This window comes from Aquila chrysaetos, chromosome 1 (genome assembly GCF_900496995.4).
Source record: "Aquila chrysaetos chrysaetos chromosome 1, bAquChr1.4, whole genome shotgun sequence".
NCBI classification, from domain to species: domain Eukaryota; kingdom Metazoa; phylum Chordata; class Aves; order Accipitriformes; family Accipitridae; genus Aquila; species Aquila chrysaetos.
This window is the reverse complement of record NC_044004.1, coordinates 68,102,345-68,125,704: the sequence shown is the minus strand read 5'-3', so window position 1 is coordinate 68,125,704 and position 23,360 is coordinate 68,102,345. Positions and strand designations below refer to the sequence as shown.

Sequence of the window (23,360 nt, the reverse complement as noted above, 5' to 3'; positions counted from 1 at the left end):
TAGTAGTTGTCCCTATTAACTTCAATTCCTGCAATTTCTGCCAGTCCGCACACTTCCCAACATAAATCTCATTAGCTCCGGCTCTCCTTAGCGCCCACAGGCCTGGCGTGACACCGTGTTTCCACGCTCCTCCGCTGTGACACGCACCCACTACCCGCGCAGCCGGCAAGCATGCTGTGGTGCCTCAGGAAAGGCCACCTGCCTCCTCCCTGAAGGGCTCCTCACTGAATTACTTTTGCCGGGAAAAAGGAAGGCGGGGGGAAGGACTCTCCCTCCGCCGTCAGCAAGGCACGGCTCGGCAACAGCAACCGAGCTGAAGCGCACCGGCCGCGCGACTAACGGCTGGGCGCGCGCGGAGCCGTTACCGCAGCCGAAATAACGGTCGCCTCCCGCCCGCCAGCGAGGCCCGACACCCCCCCCCCCCCCCGCGCGGTCAGACCATTGCCGGAGCAGGGGGTAGGCAGGCGGAAGAGACCACCCTTCCGGGGAGGGCACGGCCATGCCGTCACCGGCCATTGTCCCAGGCGCTGGCCGCTCTCTCAGCGGCCCGCGGTGGGCGGTGCAGACGCGATAGGCAGGGCGAGAAGCCAGTCGGCGCGGCCGCTGAGGTTGGGGCGGAGCCGCCGGAAGCGCTGCCAGGCGGAAGTGCCGCGGGGGTGTGTGCGCGGGGCGGTGCCGCGCTGAGCCGGGCCAGGGCAGCGCCGGGCGCCCCGCGGCGCGTAGGGGCGGGCCGGGCCGGGCCGGGTGAGGAGGGCGGCGGGGAGCGGAGCGGAGCGGAGCCGGAGGCGGATGTGAGCCGGCGGGGCGTGCGGGCGGCCCCGCCGGTGATGCGCGGCCCCTGGGGTCTGCCGGGCCCGGCGCCGGCCCGCTGAGGCGCCGCGGGCCCCGTGTGGGTGTGAGGGGCGCGGAGGGTGCCGGTGTGGCCGGCGGGGCGGCGTGGCCGGGGCCATGCCGTGCACCTGCGGGAACTGGCGGCGGTGGATCCGGCCGCTGGTGGTGCTGCTGTACATCGTGGGGCTGCTGGTGGTGGTGCCGCTCTGCGTCTGGGAGCTGCAGAAGCTGGAGGTGAGGGACGGGGCGCGGCGGGCAGCCCCGCGGCTGGGACGGGGAGGGGGGTGTGGGGGTGTCTGCCAGCCCGGGCCCGTCCGCAGGGCCGGTGCGGGGCGGCTTCGCTCCTCGGAGGTGGGTTGGCAGCGCCCTCCAGCCCCGGGTAGAGAGCCAAGGAGGAGAAGAGAGGCTGGGGAAGTTCCGCCGTGCTGCTGTGTGCCTTTGTCGGGCTGTTCAAGCACAAACGAAGCAGGGTGGGACAGCGCAGGATTTCTTCCTCCTTCCGGTTCGATAATAGTTGGTGTTGGAAGAGTTGATACCATGCTGAAGATACTGGGGTCAGTCTCTGTAGGAGCACGGCTGGAGCTCTGCCGCTGCCCTGCCTGGAACTTACTTTTTGACACTTTGTGGTAATACTGGCATTGATAACCTAATGTTTCGGGTAGTTCTGTCTGATCAGGGAGAACTGAGATAGCAGGTAGAAAAGCTGCTCTTGGTACTGTAGTATATACTGTCCAGTTTTAATACGGGCTTGTTCCACCGGAGGTAAGCTTTCTCATGGTATAATTTTAAGCACTTAATGACAGTAAAATCTGCCTTGAGTGTATTTTAAATTTCCGATTTTGAAACCCTGTCCTGATGCCTTCGTATGTCCAGCATAATGGGTGTTTATAACAAAGCGGTATCTGAAATTTCAAAATCGTTAAATCTGTTACTGGTAGGGAAACTACTCAGAAGCAATATTTGAACAGGAAAACAACAGAAGACATGAGGTGTTCATGTACAGTAGGGGGTCACAGAAGAAATTCTCAACAAAAAAAACTGTTTGAGAAGAGTCTACTGTGTTTCTCAGGTTTTGGTACTCTAGGATTACTAATACAGTTATTTTTCAGAGAGCTTTGGTTTAAAATTGTAGCCCTGTGTTTTAGCAGACATTATATATTTATATATATACGCACATGCATATCTATTTCAGATTGTTAAACGAAATTAGTTGAAGTTGATTACTAGTTGGAACTTGATTTCAAAGCTAAAAACACTTTAAATCCACAAGCTTTCAGCAACTTTATAATGAAGCACTGAACTGAGACAAGTTGCAGACCTAAAGCAAGGAATCCGTTGTGGCTTTCAGTAAATTAAATAGTGAGAATTACTACGTTTTTGTAGACTGTTTTGTGTTTATTGGTGATGATTTAGGTTGGTTCTGCAAGATTTCTCATCTTTCTCTTTTGAGTTTTTAAGTTTTACTGTAAGCCACGTCGACAAATTGCAAGGGAGACTTTGGGATTTTGTGTATTTGAAAAGGAGAGTTAGAAAAACTAAACTTAATATTGGGATATTTACTTAATGTCCATCTTAAAACTTTATTCACAGTAAAAAAAAAAAAAAAAAGAAAGAAAAATTATTTTTCTTCCTGTACTAGTAAAACTTCAAAGTATTAATACTGAAACTTTGATCTTGCATTTTTCTTTCTCTTTGCAAGGTTGGAATTCATACCAAGGCATGGTTTATCGCTGGGATATTTCTACTGATGACTATACCAATATCTCTCTGGGGAATACTACAACACTTAGTCCATTATACTCAACCTGAATTACAGAAACCAATAATCAGGTAACATTTTGCATTTTACCTGTGGTACAAATGTTGAATTTAATTCAGACTAAAAATACTTCTAGTAATATTAAATGTTCTTTTGTTATTGTAACAGGATTCTATGGATGGTGCCGATTTACAGTTTAGACAGTGTAAGTGTTCTCTTACTGTTAACAGCTCAATAAAATTCTGTTTGCTGTGGGAGTGAGGGAAAACAGTGTCACAGTTAGCAGAAACTATGCTGCATGGGGACTTGTAGTCCTAGAAACTTCTGGGCATTCCTGTTTGTGGAGTACATCAGAAGCATAGTTCCAGCGATATTACATTCTTCTTGTGGAGCTTGTGGGATCGCTTTTGCTAACCCTTCTTAACCCTGTCCTTGAGTATCCTTTATGACAGATGTGGAAAGGGGTACAACAAGAGCCTGCTTTTGGTCCTTCCATCTTCAGTAACAGCTGAAATGGAAACCAGACTGATTCAAGTACTGTCTCAAAATTCAGTGCCTTACCTTTCTTTCCTGAGTTAGGCTTAGTACTAAAATTCTTTCCCAAGTTATGCTTAGTGCTAGAATTCCTCCTTTTTGCTTCAGGAGGAAAAGGGTAAGATCCCACAAAAAATCCACTTCTGAATATTTTTGTTCAGTAGATTCTATTGGCCATACCAGATATGGTTCATGTAAATACGTCACCTATTGGTCAGCCAGAGCTAAGCAACATACTAAATCTGTGGACTGTATAGGATGAGTGTTTACATGTTATCATCACCTGTTGACATTGCAAATACTTCTGTTTCCCCCATAAAAGGCAGCTTTCCAGGAACTTTTCCTTTGATTTTTCTCCCATCTCTTGAGTGTTTATGAAGTGTCACCTTTATATATGTTCTTCTTTTCTTCTTTTTTTTTTTTTTTTTTTTTTTTTTTTGAGAGAGAGAGACAGACTGGGATTTAGAGTATCTGAGAACGAAGTGGGGAAGAAAACAACATTATCTGTGCCTTATGGGGAATATCAACTACCGCAGGGTGATACTTCAATTTCAAGTACAGAATTTTCCTTTGGAAGAAAATTACTTGCTAATTAAATGAGCTATAGCCAGGCATTCAGGGACATTTCTGACATACTGAAATCTTTCCCCAGACTCCTGGATCTTAAGGCCTTTGCTGCATATATGCTATCCTCCTAGAGTGCTTAACCTGAGCTGAACATAAAGTTCTCTTCTCAGATTCAAATAGTGTATTCTCAGTTTACTAGGTGTGGTATTACATCTTCCACAAAGGCGTTGCAGCGTCTGTCATCTCTAGTATTTTTTAACTGCAATGAGGATGTGAAGCATCTTCCAGTAGTTCTAATAAGAAGGTTAGAGAAGGCACAACATTCTCTCTGCTACCACCTAGGGAAGCAAAGTAAACTCAAAACACCTGCCTCTATTTAACTCTTCCTCCCTCCCCCAAGAACCCAAACAAAAAAACCCCAGTAGGACAGATTGCACTGAACAGTGCAACAGCAGTGTGATACTCAAAAATTGAAATGTCTGATAGCTGATCTGTAATCACAGTTTTGCAAAAAAAAAAAAAAATCACTTTTCTGTCTGAAATTCTAGTTTAGAGGGATGATTACCACTTTAAGGCTAATCTGCTGCTTCCTTTTATATTTTGCAAACATGCCAGAACAAACATTTACATATTAGATACCAAAAGAAATCAACTTTATACTGATGGACTAAAAACTTAGTCTCAAACCCATATTGACAATGAATTTGTGAATTTCAGGAAATGGTTCTATCTTGTCTCCTCCTAAGAGGAGTAGGTTATGTGTAGGGAACCATCTCCTTAGTTCCTTTTAAATGAAAGACTGAATTGTGTGGTCAAAGATACAGAGCGTCTCTTGCACAGTGCTTTAAGCATGCTTCCATTTGAAGCAGCAGAGATGCAATGTGAAGTTCTACTTGTATTTTTACAGAATGTTATTTTCTAGCCATAGCATAACACTCTTATTAGCCAAATGCTTCAAGCCCTGTTTAATTAGTGCCTGCTATCTAATGAAGTATTGCTTGCTGAACTAGCCAGCCAATGTTGTCATTGGAATCACTTTTGTCTTTCTCGCATGTAACTTTTTGTGTACCTCTCTTCTTACAGTGGATAGCTTTGAAATACCCCAACATTGCAATATATGTGGATACATGTCGAGAATGCTATGAAGCTTATGTCATCTATAATTTTATGGTTTTTCTTTCAAATTATCTAACCAACCGGTATCCAAACCTCGTATTAATAATAGAAGCGAAAGATCAGCAGAGACATCTGCCGCCTCTATGTTGTTGTCCGTCGTGGGCTATGGGAGAGTGAGTATATGACAACATCTTAAAATTTTAAGCTGTGTAATCAGAAACAAACATGTTGTTTTCATATTTAGTAATATAACTGTTGTTGCTTGGCAGAGTCAGTTTATGGTTTGCACACATTTTATCAGCTAGGAATCTGTACTGAAAGCAGCTGTGAACATGTTTTCATCTAGCTGTAAAACATCCTATAAATCGCACTTAGTTACTGACATGCATTGACTCAGGTGGTGCTGAAGAAAACTTCCTTATTTTTCAGAAATATTGGATAAAGGTCTCCTTGAATTTGCTTCCTTTGCTGTCATATAACATTTGCCAAAAACCTCATGAAGAATCGCTGGTAGACCAGATAGCCTATTGCTTTTACTTCCACAGGTGAAGGACGAACGGCCACATGCCCCTGAAAATGCAATGAATGAATGAATGAATGAATGAAAATTGCATTCTCTTTGTTTAGCCCAGCCAGAAGCTTTCCATGGCTAAAAAGTGAATCACTGACTATTTCCTGTTACGCATCTATGAGAGTCTAGGTTTTTCGTGTATTGTGTATATACATGCTATATACTGTAGCATCTGATGTCCTGGAAGCAGAAGTTGAAATTACCATGAAATAAAAATTTAGTTTAGTGAAACTACTAAGAACAGGAAACTTCCATAAGTGAATTGTCTTTAAATTCTTGTACAATGAATTTTGTGTTTCTCTTGCAGAGTTTTATTATTTAGATGTAAACTGGGTGTTTTGCAGTACACTGTTGTCAGACCATTTACTACCATTATTGCTTTGTAAGTATGCTTATCAATAATTAATAGTGATCTTCAGGGTATAATTTTGAGTTACACTGGGAAGAATTTTTATGCCCTTTGTATTGAATCAAGGCAGTTTGAAAGTAGACTTGTTGTGTTACATGCTAAATGGGTCCCGGCAATTTGAATCAACCTATGATTTCTTTATGACTTCTCTATAGAAAATGATTATTTGTAGAATTGAAATAATAAATACTTAATGCCTGCTGCTGAAAGCAGTGGGAGAGAATGTGAAGTACTGTTTATGTGGGAAAGACATCTATGTGATCTCTTAATTTGTAGTCTTTTTTTTCCCTCCTTCTCCCTTTTTGCAGTGCATTCAACAATTTGGTATTTCATGTAACTTTTAAAATTTTATTAAACTTTGCATGTGACAAGCCCTACTGTGTGCCTTCATACATATCATATAACCTGTTGTTGTAAAGGAATAGCAGGCAGTTATGCATGTTGATGCTGAAAGCTTAATTTCATGAACTTTGTATTGATGGTCATTACTGTTAATTCTGTGGGACTGTGGAAAAAGTTGCTACTCACAAAGAATATCCATATAAGTATTTATATTAGCTGTATGTGTTCTAACAGTTAAAAGCAAAACAGCTAAAAAAAAAGGATTATGTTTAATTGTTGAATTCATTCAACAATGGGATATGTTAATGCTGCATTCAAACACTGTTTCGTCTACGGAAAATAGAATACAAACTTCCTATGCCATATGTTGTTGGAAAACTGATTCTTGTGCAGACTCACCAATGCCCATATTTGAGTACCAAAAAAGATTCTGGATTCTAACAGTTGATCGATGTACTGAAGATTTAGCACTTCCAGAAAGTGATCTTTTACTGCATAGTGATGAACTCTAAAAATTCTTTCAGAATTTGTGAACTAGTGGGAGTGTATGATGAAGGAAACTTCAGCTTCAACAATGCTTGGACTTACCTGGTTATACTTAACAACATGTCACAGCTAGTGAGTATCAAGAGTACATCTTTCTGTTCTTTTAAGTCATCGTATTAGTATTATGTGAATCTTCTATGTGAACTATTGACAGTAATTGTGTTAATGTCTGGTAATTCTTATGGGTAGATTATTTCCCACTGTAAGTCAAAGTTACTGTCTGTTAAATACTATACATGCAAAATACTAGAAAAACAGATAATCTAAAACTTTTATTATTTTTACTATGAAGCTCCATAAGGCAATAAAGTGTCCTGCCTCTCTACCCCAAACTATTTGATGGGTGAAGTGGTATGGCCCAGGCACGTTAGAGCTACAGACTTGCCCCTCTGCAGAAGAGATGACTTGACTCACCCCGGTAGCTCCTTCCCAGCACACATACAAAGAATCAGCAGTGGCTGTGTTAAAAATACTGTGTTACAAAGCTGGTGGTAACAGCATTGACAGGAAAAAATGGAAACAGTGCATGCAGTGCTGAGATTCTGGCCTGCCTAACACCTTGTCTTGTTGGTTCAGCTGCCAGATGATGTCAGGGTAAGGGTAAGATGTCAGCCCCTAGACTTGAAAGTTTCATTTTGAAGGTCAGGGATTGCATTTAGTGGCTTGCTGGGAATGCAGAGGAATCATTTTCTGCTTCACCCAGGGTATACTACAGACGAGCTATTGCAAGAGGAGAGAGCAACAGCTCCGCCTCCTTGCTGCTTAGCCTTCTAGCCTCCAAGCTTCTTCTCTTGACAACAGCACCAGGAGTCAGAACAGCATGACATCCCATCTGGAAAGGGCGTCCTCCTCCTAGTGCCGCCTGTGTTTGATGGGTGACTGTTATGGACTGTAACTGCTTTCTGCTGTGACAACAGTCCTAGCAGCAGCACATACTTCTGCATGTCCTGGTTGACATGATTGCTTAAAGAAACTTAGTAGTAAGAGGCTAGGAGAATGGGCATGAAAAGGGGAGATCGGTTCCTTAGGTTTGGCTATACGTTAGTTTTGGTTCCTTGCGGTTGTCAGTAACAGGAAACTTGTTCAGATTTGCAGTGAAGATTGCATTCATTGCCTCACCTCTCATAAAGAGGCAACATTTGAGGTGTTCATAACAGAAGCCTGAAAGAACATGTGCTTTTTATGCCATTTTCCCTAGAGATGTGCTTGGCATTGAAAAAAATTTATGGGACCTTCCTATGCTTTGCTTTAGTGTGTAGATAGATGACCTCAGTCTCTGTCTGCCAATACCATGCATTTCCGAAATACAGTTTCAGGAAAAAAAAAGGTCTGTTTTAAAACAGTAAGGCAAAGATTCCATAAATCCAGAGCCTCTTTTCTGAAAGAGATAGCTTTTTAAGTTTGTATCGTACTGTGATATATTTTTTAACTGAAGAGATGCTGTATAACAACTCCATCACAAAATAAACAAAGGATTTGAAAGCTTTTCTTCATTTTCTTTTCCTTGTTAGTTTGCGATGTATTGTCTGGTGCTGTTTTATAAAGTACTACGTGAAGAACTGAACCCTATCCAACCTGTTGGCAAGTTCCTTTGTGTGAAGATGGTAGTTTTTGTTTCTTTTTGGTAAGTGAATTATTTACTCATTACGTCTTGCTCTCAGGGTGGATCATAAAAGAGCTAAAAAAGCTGGATTTGTTACTGAGGTTAGAGGCCTCAAAAAATCTACCCATAATCTTAGTGAAGTGCTGTGAGGGGAAAAGGGTACTAGTATGTTGGACAGAGCAGTCTTGTTCACTTGAGATTGTTTTAGAATCTTCACTTGCAGTTATTTTGAAACAAAAAATGATTTTTTTTTCCTTTTACTTTTTAAAATAATTACTTTAACTTTTTCAAAATAAATTACTATAACTTAACTATAAATTACTATTTAAGCATTGCTTATACTTAACTGCTAATGAGTGAGTGCATTTGACTATCTGAACATTACTCTGTGGGCTGCAGTAGTAACCTGAAAGAGAAGCAACTTGTTCTAATAACTAACTGGAACAACACACTCTTCTTCGGTTTTGTTTTCTGTTGGTCTTTAGGACCATGGATGAAAGACATCTGTTTTTAAGTCTGTTTTCCTCCTCTTAAAATCTAAATATATAAACAGTACGTTTTTTGTAAGATTCTTTCTATGTACACATACGAACAGGCCTCATTTACAAGATTTGCTTGCAGGTTTTTTGGCATTACTGTTACAATAATAATAAAAAATAATCTTTATAGGCAAGCTGTGCTTATTGCATTGTTGGTGAAAGTTGGTGTTATTTCTGAGAAACACACCTGGGAATGGCAAAGTGTGGAAGCTGTGGCTACGGGCCTACAGGTAGGAACAGACAATTACTTCTTTATAGCTGATCTCAAGCAAATATTGTCATACTCACTTTATTTAACTAACACAGGCTAGATTAGTACTGTATTTATTATAAGTTGGGCTAAGTTTCAGCCAGTCATCCCAAGTGAGTTTTATGCTCAACACTTCTATATCCATGTGTGGGGAAGAAGGAATGTGCCCCAGGTAAATACTTCTGTTGGATATCCTTGCATTTCTTCTTGCAAGAATTCATTGTAGAGGTGCTGCTTGTTGAATGTCTGCTTCCAGCAAGTCAGTCCATCAGGCAAGGACCGATTCCAGTATGTGTGTAGCGCACATGGCTCTGAAGCCTGGCAAGAATATCCTACCTCTAGTGGAAAAGTAGCTGATGCCAGTATCCCAAGGCAATTGCAGTCTTTCAATTGTAGAAGAAACCCAGGAACAATTTTTCTCCAGTTATGAATGATTAAGTCAGTATCTCTCTCATTGCAGGATTTTATCATTTGTGTTGAGATGTTCCTGGCTGCTATTGCACATCACTACAGTTTTTCCTATAAACCTTATGTTCAAGAAGCTGAAGAAGGGTCATGCTTTGACTCTTTTCTTGCAATGTGGGATATTTCTGATATAAGGGCAGATATATCAGAACAGGTTCGAAATGTTGGTAAGTAAGTAAGACAGATTTGTGTGATCTGTTAACAGCATATGTATTTCCAGCTTCATTTTACACTATTATCCATCTCTGTAGTACCTTGCGAACTTCCCATACCAAATTAGTGGCAGCTGCATCCCTAGAGGATTTCATGGTTTGTCTGGCACTTTGCTCTTTCCAGTACTCCTGACTGATTTAGAGTCCGTTTTTTAATTTTTCTTTAAATAGATGGACATCAGGGTAAGTTTTAGGTGTGTTAGGTAGAAGAGGGATGTATTTTTTTTTTCTTTTTTTAAATGGAAAGACATTCTTTTATTTATTAAAGCTAACAATGTCCATGTAAAACTGTTATAAAACAAAGATGCATCTTCTAATTTAACATGCCTATTTTAGAGTTGATGTGTTCAAAGGCCTCGGTATAGTGCTGGTAATACTAAAAAGTATTTTCATTTGGCATAACTCTAGGAAGGACAGTTTTGGGCCAACCAAGGAAAATGTTTTTTGCCGAGGATCATGAACAGAATGAGCATACAAGTTTACTGTCTTCATCTACTCAAGACCCAATTTCTGATGCTTCTTCAATGCCATCTTCGCCCATGGGTCATTATCAGGGGTTTGGACACACTGTGACACCTCTCACAACACCAACGACAGCCCCTGCAGTTGATGGTATTTATAACACTTCTGCTCTTCGAGATGCTGAGGAGTCACCTGAACTAGAGCACAATTTATCAGAGAAAGCTTTGGATAAAAGTTAGACTCACCTTTTCTTTGGATGTGTCAAGGAGTTTGTTATATACTTGCCACACATGTTCTGTTAACATGTACTACTAGTGGTGAAAGTTGAAAAGCTTGGACGAAACTACTGCACAGACAGGAAGAGGACATGGTTCTAACTGACATCTGCATACTGAATCTACAATGGATGTGAGTATCTGTGAGTACCCCATGAATATAAAACACGCACACTGTAAAGGTTTCTGCATAAATTTAAGAATCAACTCTGTAAACTGCTCAACACTTACACATCATGTCAGAATTACACTGACTTTTATTAATAAAAGAGAAACAGTTGAAAAAATAGTCTGCTCTTTTAAAGATGAAGTGTAAGTACTATTAGCAATGGGAAAACTTAATTTCAAGAGGGCAGTAGCAAAAAGTGTTTGTATTAGCTTTGGTTGTCCTCTTAATAATGGTAACTTCCATACCCTAATGCTGAATGGAGTTTGGATGAAATGGTAACTTCTGTACAGATGCCATTTTCTTCCCTTTCCTGCATAGCTAAATAAAACCCCTTCATGAAGATAATATTGCAGAGCATCAGTAAAGAATCGATACAAAGAACGCATTCCCTACAGGCCTCGCTATAAAATTCCATGCCCAGAACATATGGTTGGTGTATCTGTTGTCCTTGTAGCTCATAATTTGTAAGTCTTTTACATTCAGAAGAGACAGCCAGGATGACAGGTTTGGGATTAATACCTTACACTTAACTACTTTTTTTCTATCCTTCTAAAATAATAATGGTTACTACCTTAAAATACATGGGGGGAATAAAGGACATCAAAAAGGAAGTAAAAACCAAACTGATTTCTTTATTTTGGGCTGCAATAAATTCTTTAACACAAGTTGGTTGTTGGTTTTTTTTAAGCTGTTAAAGCAGGATGTCTTGACAATGTCTCTGTAGTAATTTGTATTCATAAATTTGTGTATGTATGTGTGATTATTGTATTATGCTTCTAATATAGCCTGGATTCAAATGTAATAAGTTGATTTTTCCCACCACCATCCCAGAAAAGACATTTGCTAAGGTAAAACTAAGCAGCTAGTCTAATACTGGAGTTACTAGCATTAGATTTCAGACCAAGAAGTACACTTGTATCAAAATGTTATTTTGCAAAAACTGACAGAATCAGAGGGGTATTGTTTTTATGCCATTACCAGATTTTTATTCCTATTGCATGTTTGCAATCTGACAGAAAAAAGCCCCAAACCTAGAGCACTGACCTTTTAAGTGATATTTAAGGTTTCTTTTTGAGCATTGTTAGCATTTACAGGATAAACGTTTACCTTCTGGCTGTCATGGTAAATTCATCTTAAGTGCTTTTTTTGCAGTACTAGTGTGATGTAAATATTGCGCCTTACTCACTAGGCTGCATATTTTATAGTTGACTATGTACTTGCTGTATCTGAAGTTAGTGGGAAAGTGCAAATCATAATTTCCAATTTGCCAAGTCATTGCCTTTGTTGTAAATAAGCAATTAAAGATTTTATTTAAACTGTTCACCTTCTTTTGATTTGATTTACTGCTACAGTAATTTAAGAGAGTGAATGAAACATGAATACAACTGTCCTCTTCATGGAAGAAGAGGATCTTAAGTATAACTAGTACAAGAGTTTGTGCTTTCAGTATTTTAGGGCTTGTACTGAAAAGGGATTTCTTGTTTGAGCTTATGAAGAATCAGAATCTACTTACTTATGCTTGATTCCAGGTATCTTTTTATCCATGTAATAGCAGTGTTCTAAAAGGAAATAACTTGTGAGACCTCTCAACACCTGGGGACTTCAGTGCCTGCTGTAGCCACTATTACAAATAATCTGATTTCCTGCATGTATACAGGTGAAAAGGGGCATTGGTAGAAATAACATCTGAAGGATCAGAGCTGCTGGAAGGAAACAGCTACAGCGCTCTAGCTTTTCAAAAACATCACACTGAAGAGGTTTTTTTAACACAAAGTTATATGTGTGGTATAAAACTTAGGTAAGATACAGGGAGGGGACTTTGACAGGAAAACAGCTAGTTAAGTGTCTTGGTTGCTTCTTTCACAGCATTTCTGGAAAGCTACTACATTATTTTATTATTACTCCATCATTCCATGCGTACAGTATTCCTGCATTTTTTTTTTCTGGGAGAAAAGTTATATTTTCATTGTAGTAGCTTACAGGATCATACCTTTCCATTAACCATTGCTATTGAACTTCCACAATAAATAGAAATCTTTCAATCACACCTACACTGTCTTTTGAAAACTACTACAACAGTATTCCACAGCATGACCTATCAAGTTTATATAAAAAGTTCATTTGCAAACAGTGCTTCATCTTTGTATTAACCATATTTGTTTCTCCATTGTTTTCTGCCTAATATTCTCCCAGCTTTTAATAAGTCTTAAAGATTGCTCTTGCCTTACTTAGCACACTGCTTAAACTCAGTAATGGTCACTTTCAGCCCTGTACTTAGTCTCATTGCATCAGGGTAAAATATGTCCTTCATTTTTCTTTAGCTCATTTTGCTCTCTTATTAATTGCTAAAAAAATTAATAAATATGCCTAACCTTATCATTTAATGGTTTTGCTTTTATCAGAGGTTTTCCAGCACAGGAAGCCTAAATAATTCTCTATAATAAACTGCACTTTGGTGAAAATACCCTGTACCTACTAGGTTTAGTTGTGTCGGACAGTAACTTAGACTTTATGGACCATGGATTTGTTGTTTTTTGGTTTTGTTTGGGTTTTTTTTTTTTTTTTTTTTTTTTTTTTTTTTTTTTTTTTTAAGAAAAGCTGTTTTCTATTTAGTATGAAAAGCCTCTGTCCTACTCTAATTCACTTACTTACAGTTTGTTATGCTTTGTACCCCTTGGATAAAGGATGATATCCAGTTACTTTATCTTCAGAAAACTTGACTTAGTCATTACCTCTGTTTTGAAAATAAAATAAAATAAATTGGAGACCTTTCCTCCACCCTTCTAGAAGGAGCTTTATTACAGCAATCTACCAGATGCAGGTTCAGCGGCAGGCTGGGATAACCACAGCTCCAGCAGTCCCTGCAGTTAAACTGAGAGCACCTATCTATCTGAAACACTTGACCTAATAAAGAGTACATATGGATCTTGCATGCAGTGAGATTCTAGAAAAATTATTTGTGGATGGCTCTTTATATAGGCTCCTGTTAAGGAAAGATCACAGAAATGCCTCTTCTACATGGAATGGACAGCACAGTATGAAGAGACTTAGCTACAGAAATATCTTGCTAACAGTCTTCCTCATATCTCTACAGAGGTAGAATCAATGCTGAGTTAGAAGCTTTTGTTACTCTTCAATTCGGATATCAATTTAATAGAAGGAACTTGCTACCTGCATTATACCAAAATGTAATGCTGTAGAAGAGATCCAGTCATACTGTGATGACTAATGTACTACTTTATACAACTTTCATATAGACAAGAGTTCAGGCCCATTATATTACCAGAAATGATTCTCTGTGGGATTCTAAAAAGATTACTAGCTTTACCTTCCACTATACAACTTAAGTTCTTCAATAGCACTCCTTTACAACTTTTTATAATTGTGTATGTGCAACACTAACTTGTGATACTGCAACGGCGTTACAGTCCCTACTACAAGGCTAACACCTCAATACACTTAAGTCAGATGCTTTGGCAACTGAGAAGTGGAACTTCTCAGTGTGAGAAACAAGGACTCTATTCTGAATAGCCACAGCTGTTTATTTCTGGTCTAGGCATCTGGATGCTTTTTTTCTTACTACAGATGATATGGTAGCAAGAGAAGTCTGTCCCACTGTTGTAGTCACTGCAATAGCTAGCAATCAGGTTTTTGCTTCAGTGAAGACAATACCTCCCCTAACTGCTTGCTTGGTAAGATACCCTTACAGTGCAAGTTTTAGTCCATCAGTGGAAGGTAAGTATCAACTATTAAAGCAACAAAATAGCTTTTTTGATCAGTAGATAAAATTTAGACTTTAATATAAATTAACATCAGTGATATCATGAACAGTCAATTTATGCATAGGTAATTAACCACAAATCAGTTTACACATGACATTCTTCACCGTTTAACTGTAATGCTAATATTGCTTTTATGGTGTTGAACATCAAGCACAAGTTCATCTCCAACCTGAACTTGGATGGGCTCATCGAGAACAACTGCAGCTTGTTTCCAGTGTGAGGATGCATCAGATGTATTCAAGCTACGGTCTTCATCTAGATGGATGTGGTACCAGAAGGGAATTGCAGTGACTTGGCCAGACTTACAAATTTGTACCTAAAAATATTTAAAATATGAATCAGTTACACCCTTTTCAAAGTAGTAAGAAAATAAAGTACTTCAAACCATTTCAATCCATTTCAGAGATACCTGCAGACAAGTAAATTCTGTACTGAAGTTTTCAGCCAAGGTGAGCAATTAAAATGAGCAGCTCTGGAAAACAGCAGTTAAGCACACTTCTAACTTTATGTATGCACAACTCACCTTCACTTCTCTGCTGGAGCTGTTCGACAAAGGGTTCATGAGATCTAGCCTCAAAAGCTCTGCTGGCTTGCTCAGGGGTAGACATGGTAATGTAGAGAGATCCAAATACACACGAACAGGTACCTAGGAGCATATACCATAACTTCAGGCATCAATAGCCATTAAAAAGTGAAAAGTTAAAAGACTTAAAAATAATGCAAAAGTTCCTAGGAATTACTGTAATGCCTGTAAGAGACAGCCAAAATGCAAAATACACCCTTCTAATCCCTTTTGAAGTGTGACTGTTGGGGTACAAGGTGATGGGGGAGATAGTAACAGCACAATCACTCTTCTGTACAGTAACACTGCATCTTTCATTACTCAGACAAAACTTCTACACCAGTTCTAAAACAAACGTTACCCATTTTAGTTTATCTCAAGGTCCCTGTCTGGTCACATAAACCTCTCTTGATAACTTCAACAATATGAAAAAGATTCAGCTCTTCAGTTTTCTTGCAGTTTACACCAAAACTAAACAGCTAGACAGCTGCAGGCTTTGGAACTGTGCCTGGAAGACACCCACCAACTTCTTACCTTGAACTGGTTGATAAAAGGGGCTATATTAAACCCAAGAGTTGGTTCTGTTCCTTGAACAGCACTCTCCAGTAACAGAGACTCTGATTCTACAAGCATCCCGTATACCAACACATACTGTGGGAAAATCTTCCCTCCACTGTGAAGTAAACATCTGTAAAATGAGAGAGATTTCACCTTTAAAGCATATCATTCCACAGTAATGAAAGAACATTAAGTATGTTTAAGAAAGGCATGCTAGTTCTTCCTCTGAAGTCAAGTGCTCCTAAGCATTTCCGTTTGATCCCATTTGACCAGACAGCTGTATCAGACAAAAAAGGAAAACTTGTCACATAATACTAGAACTATGGAACTAAGTTGTGTTTTCTCAGTGTCAATATTGGAAACGGTGATATTTCCAGATGAAGATAGTGGGATTTATTCATAGCAGCAGCATCTAACACTGAAGGACTGGCAGAAATACTTAGTAAAACTTAAAGTCAGGAAGTACATACTGTTGGGAGGCACTGGTTAAGAAGCCAGCATACCCACAGGGAAACAAAAACTCATGGAAATTTAAGTCACCCTTCTTTAAGTGTTTAACTAAAGTTGATAGTGATACAGGAGACAGCATTTTTTCCTGAAAAGAACACATGAGCCTTGCTTGGTGTCTTGCTACAGAGTATCACACCACTGAGGGCAGCAACGGGCTAGAAGCTTTCACTCAGCATAATATCAAACACCTCCAATTCAATACAGATTGTTTTAGGTTTCCTTTTCCTACAGCAGGCCTCTTTTCATAGGTAGGTAAGTAGTGCACTATTGGATGTACTTTCACACCAACAGATTTGAGTCTGCATATGACAAAAGTCAGAGTAATTTCCCATTTGTTCTTACAGCAAAAAAAGTCTTTCAAGTCATCCAAAGATTCAAAGCTTAGAAAAGGTAATGAACATAAATCATATGGAATATTCTGCCACCACCAAGCATGATGATAAACTGAGAAGATTCCCCTAGCACCACAGAAGGGCACAAACCTGTTTCACATTTACTTTTTTTGCCACCTGTTTCCATTATTTTATTTCTCTTGCTCTGCATTCCTTCCCACCCCTCCTGCCGTGGCTACCAGCTAGCTTTGTTGCTGCCTCCCTGGCTGTTCTAACACCATGGGTTTGTCTTTTAGCAGTACCAGTTTGTTCCAACAACAGTTTGACATGTAAATGAATCTGGGCTTTTCTAACCTTGCACTGAAAGCTACCTCAGTTATTGCTAAGATGTTGGCTATCCTGGGAACTTCTGATAGACCAAGCAATACAATCTTCCATTCATATTCTTGCATACAAAATATAAAGAAGTCTATGAAAGTGAAATCTTGACACTTTTTTTAGAAGATATGTGTATACAATGGTCCCACCAGAAACACTCTGGGAGGTTGAACCATTCAGAAAACAAGCTTTTCCTGCTCTATAGAACCAACATGACAGTAATTTTGTAGTTAAAAGGAATATTTTCAGAGGTTTTCAGATAATTACAGATTTCTAGGAATACTTTTGTCAATTTATACTGTACCTGGATATTGCAGCCTTTTCCATCACCTCCTGCTGGATTAAACCTGATGTCTCTATAACATCCAAGATAATAATACTCCACAATTTGTCTGATTTGGGTCTCTGTAGCACCACACTTTCATCTTCTAAGTGGCTGAGCCAAAACTCTAGTGTTTCCTTAGGGAAATGGTTAGCTTCTGAAATTACATTAAGTGCTGCCTGATGCTGTTCTTTCTCAATAGAACTGTAGGCTCTAACCGGTCCAAGTTTGCCAGCTATAATTGGCAGGATGGAGAAGCCTTCAGATACATCTAAAATGTACAAAGGATCAGGAGCCATATCTAGAGAGCTCTTGTTTTGACTCTCTTGGAGGTTCATCCCACTGCCATGTCCATCAACATCCATGGACTGCAAGTCCTTAGTTGGATTTAATGACAACAGCACTTTGCCCATGGCAGCTTTAAAACATTCGTGGTATGGTACATTGTTCAGCAGGGCTATTTCTGTGGATTCCAACACACATACTTGACCGTTGCCATCCTGTTTGCTAGTTGTCTGAAGACCAGCCAGAGCATTACATAATTCAACCTCATTGCCCAAACTCAGTGTGTCATCTCTGTCACTGAAGTCCATCCCACACTCTGAAGTCAAACAGGAAACCTTCTGGATCTTCAAGTAGCAGTCTTGGCAGCAAACTTCCATCATCACAGTATCTCCAGTCTTCACAGAATAATCTTGGCAAAACAGCACAAAATAGTAACGTCAGTTACTTTACAGCAAATATCAGTGAAGCAGCCATACAGTGCTTTAAAAAAAAAAAAAAAAAAAAAAAAGCATTACCTCATTAGCTGTTACTAGTGCGTATGAAAGAATTGTTCTAGTCTGTAGCCCAGAAGCTGAAATCCGCAATTGGGCCTTAACATTTGCCTTAAACTGTCCCACACTAGGCAAAATTGATTCTCAAAATAAGCCTTTCTACAATAAATAGATATTACTTTAAGTGTTCTGTCAACATCAGAGTTGAACAAAAACATACTGGTAAAGAAATTGTTTTTGCTTTAAAATGCTAAATATTAAATGTAAACATTTTAATACCTCCTGTAGACAAAGGTAAATTTGTAGTTACATGGAAAACAATAGCTACAGTTTAGAAAGGGTAATTTATTAAAAGTAAATTTTACTGGAACATTTACAGTGTACAGCTGAAGATGGTCTTTGGATACTCTGCGTATGCTCTAAGAAAGTAAATCCACTGATACAGACCAGAATTTCAAAACAAAAATGCTATAGATTGACAAACATTTCTTTCAACAGCAACATAGGCTGAGTCTCTTCCCACCCCTACACTGTCAGTTGAACCAGCCTATGGCACAGCTACCCCCACTGTCTATTGATACTAAATTAGGAGCAGCTGTGGACTACCCCAAGGGTAGAGAGGCCTTACAGAGAGATCTGGATAGCCTAGACAGCCGGGCAATTACCAACAGTTATGAAATTTAACAAGAGGAAGCGCCAGATTCTCCACCTGAGACAGGATAATCCCAGTTATATGTACAACTGGGGGACGAGAAGCTGGAGAGCAGCCCCACGAAAAGACAGCTGGGGGTTTGGGTTGATGGCAAGTTGAACGTGAGGGTAACAATGCACCCTGGCAGCTGAAAGGGCCAACTGTGTCTTGGGGTGCATCGAGCACAGCATAGCTAGGCAGTCAAGGAAGGCAATTGTCCCACTCTACACTGCACTGGTGCAACCCCACCTTGAGTACTGTGTGCAGTTTTGGGTGCCTCAATATAAGAAGGACATCAAACTATTCGAGTGTGTCCAGAGGAGGGTGACCAGAATGGTGAAAGGTCTCAAGGGCAAGACTTATGAGGAGTGGCTGAGGTCGCTTGGTTTGTTCAGCTTGGAGGAGAGAAGGCTGAGGGGTGACCTCATCACAGTCTACAACTTCCTCAAGTGGGACAGCAGGGGACGAGGTACTGATCACTCTCTGGTGACCAGCAATAGGACATGAGGAAATGGAATGAAGCTGCGTCAGGGGAAGTTCAGACTGGACATTAGGAAAAGGTTCTTCATTGAGACAGTGGTCAGTCACTGGAACAGGGTCCCCAGGGAAGTGGTCACAGCACCAAGCCTGTTAGAGTTCAAGGAGCATCTGGACAACCTCTTAGTCATGTGGCCTAGTTTTAGGTAGTCCTGTGAGGAGCAGGGAGTTGGACGCAATGATCCTTATGAAACAGGAGAACTGAAAATGGGTAAATGGAGAGTAAAGGCTGTTGGAAATGACACTGCCACTGTGTCTGTGTGTGGAACAGTATTCAAGTTGAGTCCAAAATGGAGGTAAGGGGTAGGTGGGAATGTTTAATTTTGGTTTTGTGGCAGTAGCAGCTAGCAATTCCTACGCCACCTCCCTTTCACAAGTCACATCTTGACTAAGTAGAGCCAGTCAGTAGCCCCACTTTTTGGAGCTGTTCCACAATGCATTTAATTCAGTATAGAAAAAACCCCACAGCTTAATGAAATGAAAAGCGTTCTCCCAGGTCTTAAGGAGGTCCCTTATCTGCTTCATAGCAGAGTCCCATGAACAAGCCCTGATGCAGGGATTGTACACTACAATCCAGAAACATGATCAGGAACCACCTCACAGCTATTTGCTGTTGAACTTCTCCTAAACCTATCTGCTGCCACTTCCTAACCTCTGAGATAACCTAACTAGCTCAAAACCAAAGTGAAACCAAGTTAACGTACCGCAACAAGAAAATCCACAGGACTTACCAAGGAGGCCCTGCACAGGATAGACTGCCTGTTCCCAGCAAGTTTCCTCACTGGGACTTGTAGATAGAGTGTGCTCATCATCAAGCTGTAGTACAAACCACACCACAATAGCATCTAGTATTCCTCCTTCAGTGACTGGCAGGCTGAGCTTCCAGGGCTTTCTAGCTGCAAGGCTTTTCAGCTCCTGACCAAAGTGAGAAGAGAGAAAAAATGAGAGTTTCTTTCCATGAATAAAAAATGGGTTTTATTACACTAAGTTACCGAAATCTCTGCACCAGTCCATGAGGACACCCAACAGAAACCTGAAGTTAACAAGCTGCTACAATACCAATTATCATCACTAGTACTCACTAGCATAGGAACTGTCTTCCCGCATGCAAGTGCAATTATCCACATGACCAAACCGCACCCATCAGCCATTAAAGCAAACATGCCTACATCTAAGAACATACATATTTAAAAACACTGAAAACTGCAAGAAAGGCTTTAGACTGGCAAGGCTTGCCTTATGAGAAGTAATAAAAACACAGCCAGACTTTCGGGCTGGATTCAAGCCAACGCTTAGGCACACGCTTTACTCAAAACCTGTGCTCAATCAGTTCTAGAAATACTTTAAGCACTGAATTCGCTTGAACAGAGGTTCAGCAAAATCATTACAAAAACACTAAGTCAAACATCTTTGAGGATATTTTCTCTGATACCTGGGCTATAGGCTCTCTGTAAAAGTTCAGGTATGTACAATTTCACTACTGGGAAGAACTAAGGTCTCCCCTAAAGGTATCAGGTTATAAATTCTCCAATACTCCTACAAAGTTTTGAGTATGTAACGGGAATTAAGTCTTCTTCCATGTACAATTTGTTTTCCTCATTAACTACCTTCTGCTACCAGCATTCATGAATATAAAAGGCCCAGCTCCAATGTCTTGAGACAGTTCTGGCAAAAAAACAATTAACAGGAGGTCAAGCACAAGGGACCAAAGATTCTCTTGGTCACAACATTCTGCCTAGTAACAGCCTTTCTTAAACATTTATCAGCTTCCTAACCTGCTTATGTCAACATTGATCCTAAGTTTCAATCTTATAATAGACAGGGCAAAAGAGATGTTCTACTCTAAGAACATGAGTAGCTCTCACATGCTGCATTTTTTTTTTTTTCCCCTCTTTATTCTCATTCTGTGTTCTCCAAGAGCTGGTCTACCTCTCTTCACAATTGAGGGATGGCTGAACAACACACATGTTAAAATTACTGGATGCTAATAAAGTTCATAATAAGATCTCACTGCTCTTCAATAGAAGTGCTTTGCTGCCAGTCATTTTTTCTGTACATCCTCAAACGGAGAGGAAAATAGTAGTAAGCTGAAGCTTTGCTGGCAGTAAGTCCCTTGAAGCAAGTAAGCAAGGCAGCAAGAGCACAAGCATGCATCTGTTTCTTGGTTTCTGGGAAGTTATAGCTGTTTAGAAGTATATTTGATATTAAAAATATTCTTCCTGATTATTCCTCAAAAGCAGCAGGCCCAGGGTTCTCATCCACTGGTTCTAGTAACTGTAGTATTACATTCCTATCTTGTGGTACACAACACTTAAAAACCCACTTGAAGGCAGTTACTTCAGCTCTCCCTGCTCTCTACCATGCTGCTCATCCCATATTTACTCCTCACATTTGTCCACTGCATAAACCTTTTTCTACTATTTATGACAATTACAGACTCAAACAGCTCTAGCACATCAGGATGGCAATTTATCAATTAGTGTAGTGAAACAGACAGCAAAGAAAATAAAGCAGCTATGCAGGAATAGGCAGTAAAAAAAAACAAAACACCAATGCTATGCCACATATATCCTCTGAATGAGAAAAAGAAAACATGCATTAAAAAAAGTAAATGGGACTACAAATAGAAACAAAAGCTACAGAAAGAATGCAGTTATCAAGTTTCCTATGTCTTAATCCAGAATTTCTCAAATACTCCACACAGTAACTTCTCATGAAAATTAGAAAGATCCAATATCTGTAATTGTTGGCAAGAGCACAGCTCCTTTAGGGCCTGAAAGTGAGACTGAGCTTTAATTACGGGCTGCTGAGGTAAACACTCACTTCCACTCCCAGTGGCACTAATCTCCTGCCAGCAAACATGCACACAGGTAGTACCTGGCTAGGTGCAAGTGTCTGCAGCCTGTAATTACAGCCACACCTTGTTCCCCTGCCTGGGAGGAACTGCGCTGCTGCTGCTAATAATAGCAGTAAAAGTAATCAGCATAACTCAGCTGCCTTTTTTTTTTTTTTTTAATTTTGACTTATTATTTCTCTGATCTGTACTGATGTCTTTGAATCCTCCCATAACTTAGTTTGAGAAACACTGTTGCACCATATTTTAAGTCTTTTTCTCAGTTCTGTCAATTTAGGTCTGGATAGTTGGTAGAAGCAGAATAAATGCAACATCCCTCTCATTCTTTGAAATACAAGTTTAGAAATGGGTCTTTGAAATTACCTTACTAATGCTAAGTGATTTCTTAACTGAATTTCAATCTTTAGTAGGCAATTCTGCTACTGTTTGTAAGTATTGCAGGTTTTTTTATTCCAATAGGAGCACAGACAATTTTTCTTTTTTATTTTTCAGCTGCACCAATTGACCATCCAGGTATGGCCATGACAAAACTAAAGAAAAACAAAAAAAAACATCCCAAACACCCCCCCACCCACTCCCCCTGCCAAAAGCAACCTACCAGTGTTTGGCATTGCCATATTTGCCCAGTGACAAAGTAACAACAAACAGTAACCAATGATTCAAAATAAATCAATTGTATTTCTTCCCTTTACCTTTACTTATGATATCTTACCATTTCATGACAGGAATCCTCCACTGGTCTAACTGAATCTTCAAAGGAGCAGTTCTGAAACACTGTTTAAAGAGTAACAGTGTTCTTTACTCTTTAAAATTATCTTTACATGTCTGCCAGCAGGCAGATGCTTAAGAGTAGGCAACTCTCAGATGAGAGTAATAGTTTCTTATTGATGCTAGAAGCAGAAGCAACATTAGGTCACAGAGAGATCGCTCCCAATGGTACACTGAAGAGCCTTGTCTTATTTCATTTTTAATCTCAGGATGTCAGACAAGCCAACTAGGAAAAGCTATTGATTCAGAAAACGCTGCAATTCCTGGCCAAGCAGTAGCCAAGAATAATTTCATTTATATAACAGAATCTATTTTAAGCTCTGACTCAATGCTAACTCCTCACCACAGGTCAATGAGCCAGAAACACACCAAAGATCGGATTTTTTAGCATGCTCAGCTGCAAGTAGCTGAGGTCCTTTGCCTTACAGTTCAGGTCTATTGAGTATATACATACAAACATATTTTGTGCAAAATACACAAAATAATGCTACCATATTTTAGAATGCCATTACAGAAATACTGTAAGGTACCAAAGGAGCTGAAGAGTGGACTCAAACAAGTTGAACAGGATAAGATAATTTCCTCATCTCACCTCTCTTTTTACACCTTTTTTACAGATATTTTTATGCCAGATGTAAAA

The 23,360-nt window shown here is 40.0% G+C and overlaps 2 protein-coding genes across 5 annotated transcripts in view; one reads left to right on the top strand and one right to left on the bottom strand.

Moving 5' to 3' along the window:
- Positions 1–708: 708 nt before the first annotated feature.
- Positions 709–11,971, top strand: TMEM184C (transmembrane protein 184C). The gene is made up of 10 exons (XM_030007280.2): positions 709–1,065; positions 2,531–2,661; positions 2,759–2,795; positions 4,775–4,980; positions 5,686–5,760; positions 6,654–6,747; positions 8,187–8,299; positions 8,948–9,047; positions 9,528–9,699; positions 10,153–11,971. The coding sequence occupies exons 1-10, from the start codon at positions 949–951 to the stop codon at positions 10,443–10,445; spliced, it is 1,338 nt and encodes a 445-aa protein (XP_029863140.1). The 5' UTR covers positions 709–948; the 3' UTR covers positions 10,446–11,971.
- Positions 11,345–23,360, bottom strand: part of PRMT9 (protein arginine methyltransferase 9) — a 24,186-nt gene continuing 12,170 nt past the window's right edge. For all 4 annotated transcript variants that reach the window (XM_030007253.2, XM_030007259.2, XM_030007250.2 and 1 more), the window contains 5 exons: positions 19,830–20,013; positions 17,077–17,788; positions 15,529–15,682; positions 14,956–15,078; positions 11,345–14,748 (listed from right to left, as the gene is read on the bottom strand). In XM_030007253.2, coding sequence (XP_029863113.1) covers positions 14,533–14,748; positions 14,956–15,078; positions 15,529–15,682; positions 17,077–17,788; positions 19,830–20,013 — 1,389 coding nt within the window. In that variant the 3' untranslated portion in view covers positions 11,345–14,532. The remainder of the gene's footprint in view (positions 14,749–14,955; positions 15,079–15,528; positions 15,683–17,076; positions 17,789–19,829; positions 20,014–23,360) is intronic.

Bases quoted from the DNA above. Each gene is read 5' to 3' on its own strand.
- TMEM184C (XM_030007280.2), top strand. From the start codon at position 949: ATGCCGTGCACCTGCGGGAACTGGCGGCGGTGGATCCGGCCGCTGGTG. The intron at 1,066-2,530 runs GTGAGGGACGGG...TCTCTTTGCAAG, and splicing joins GGGAGCTGCAGAAGCTGGAG to GTTGGAATTCATACCAAGGC. The intron at 5,761-6,653 runs GTAAGTATGCTT...AAATTCTTTCAG, and splicing joins TTTACTACCATTATTGCTTT to AATTTGTGAACTAGTGGGAG.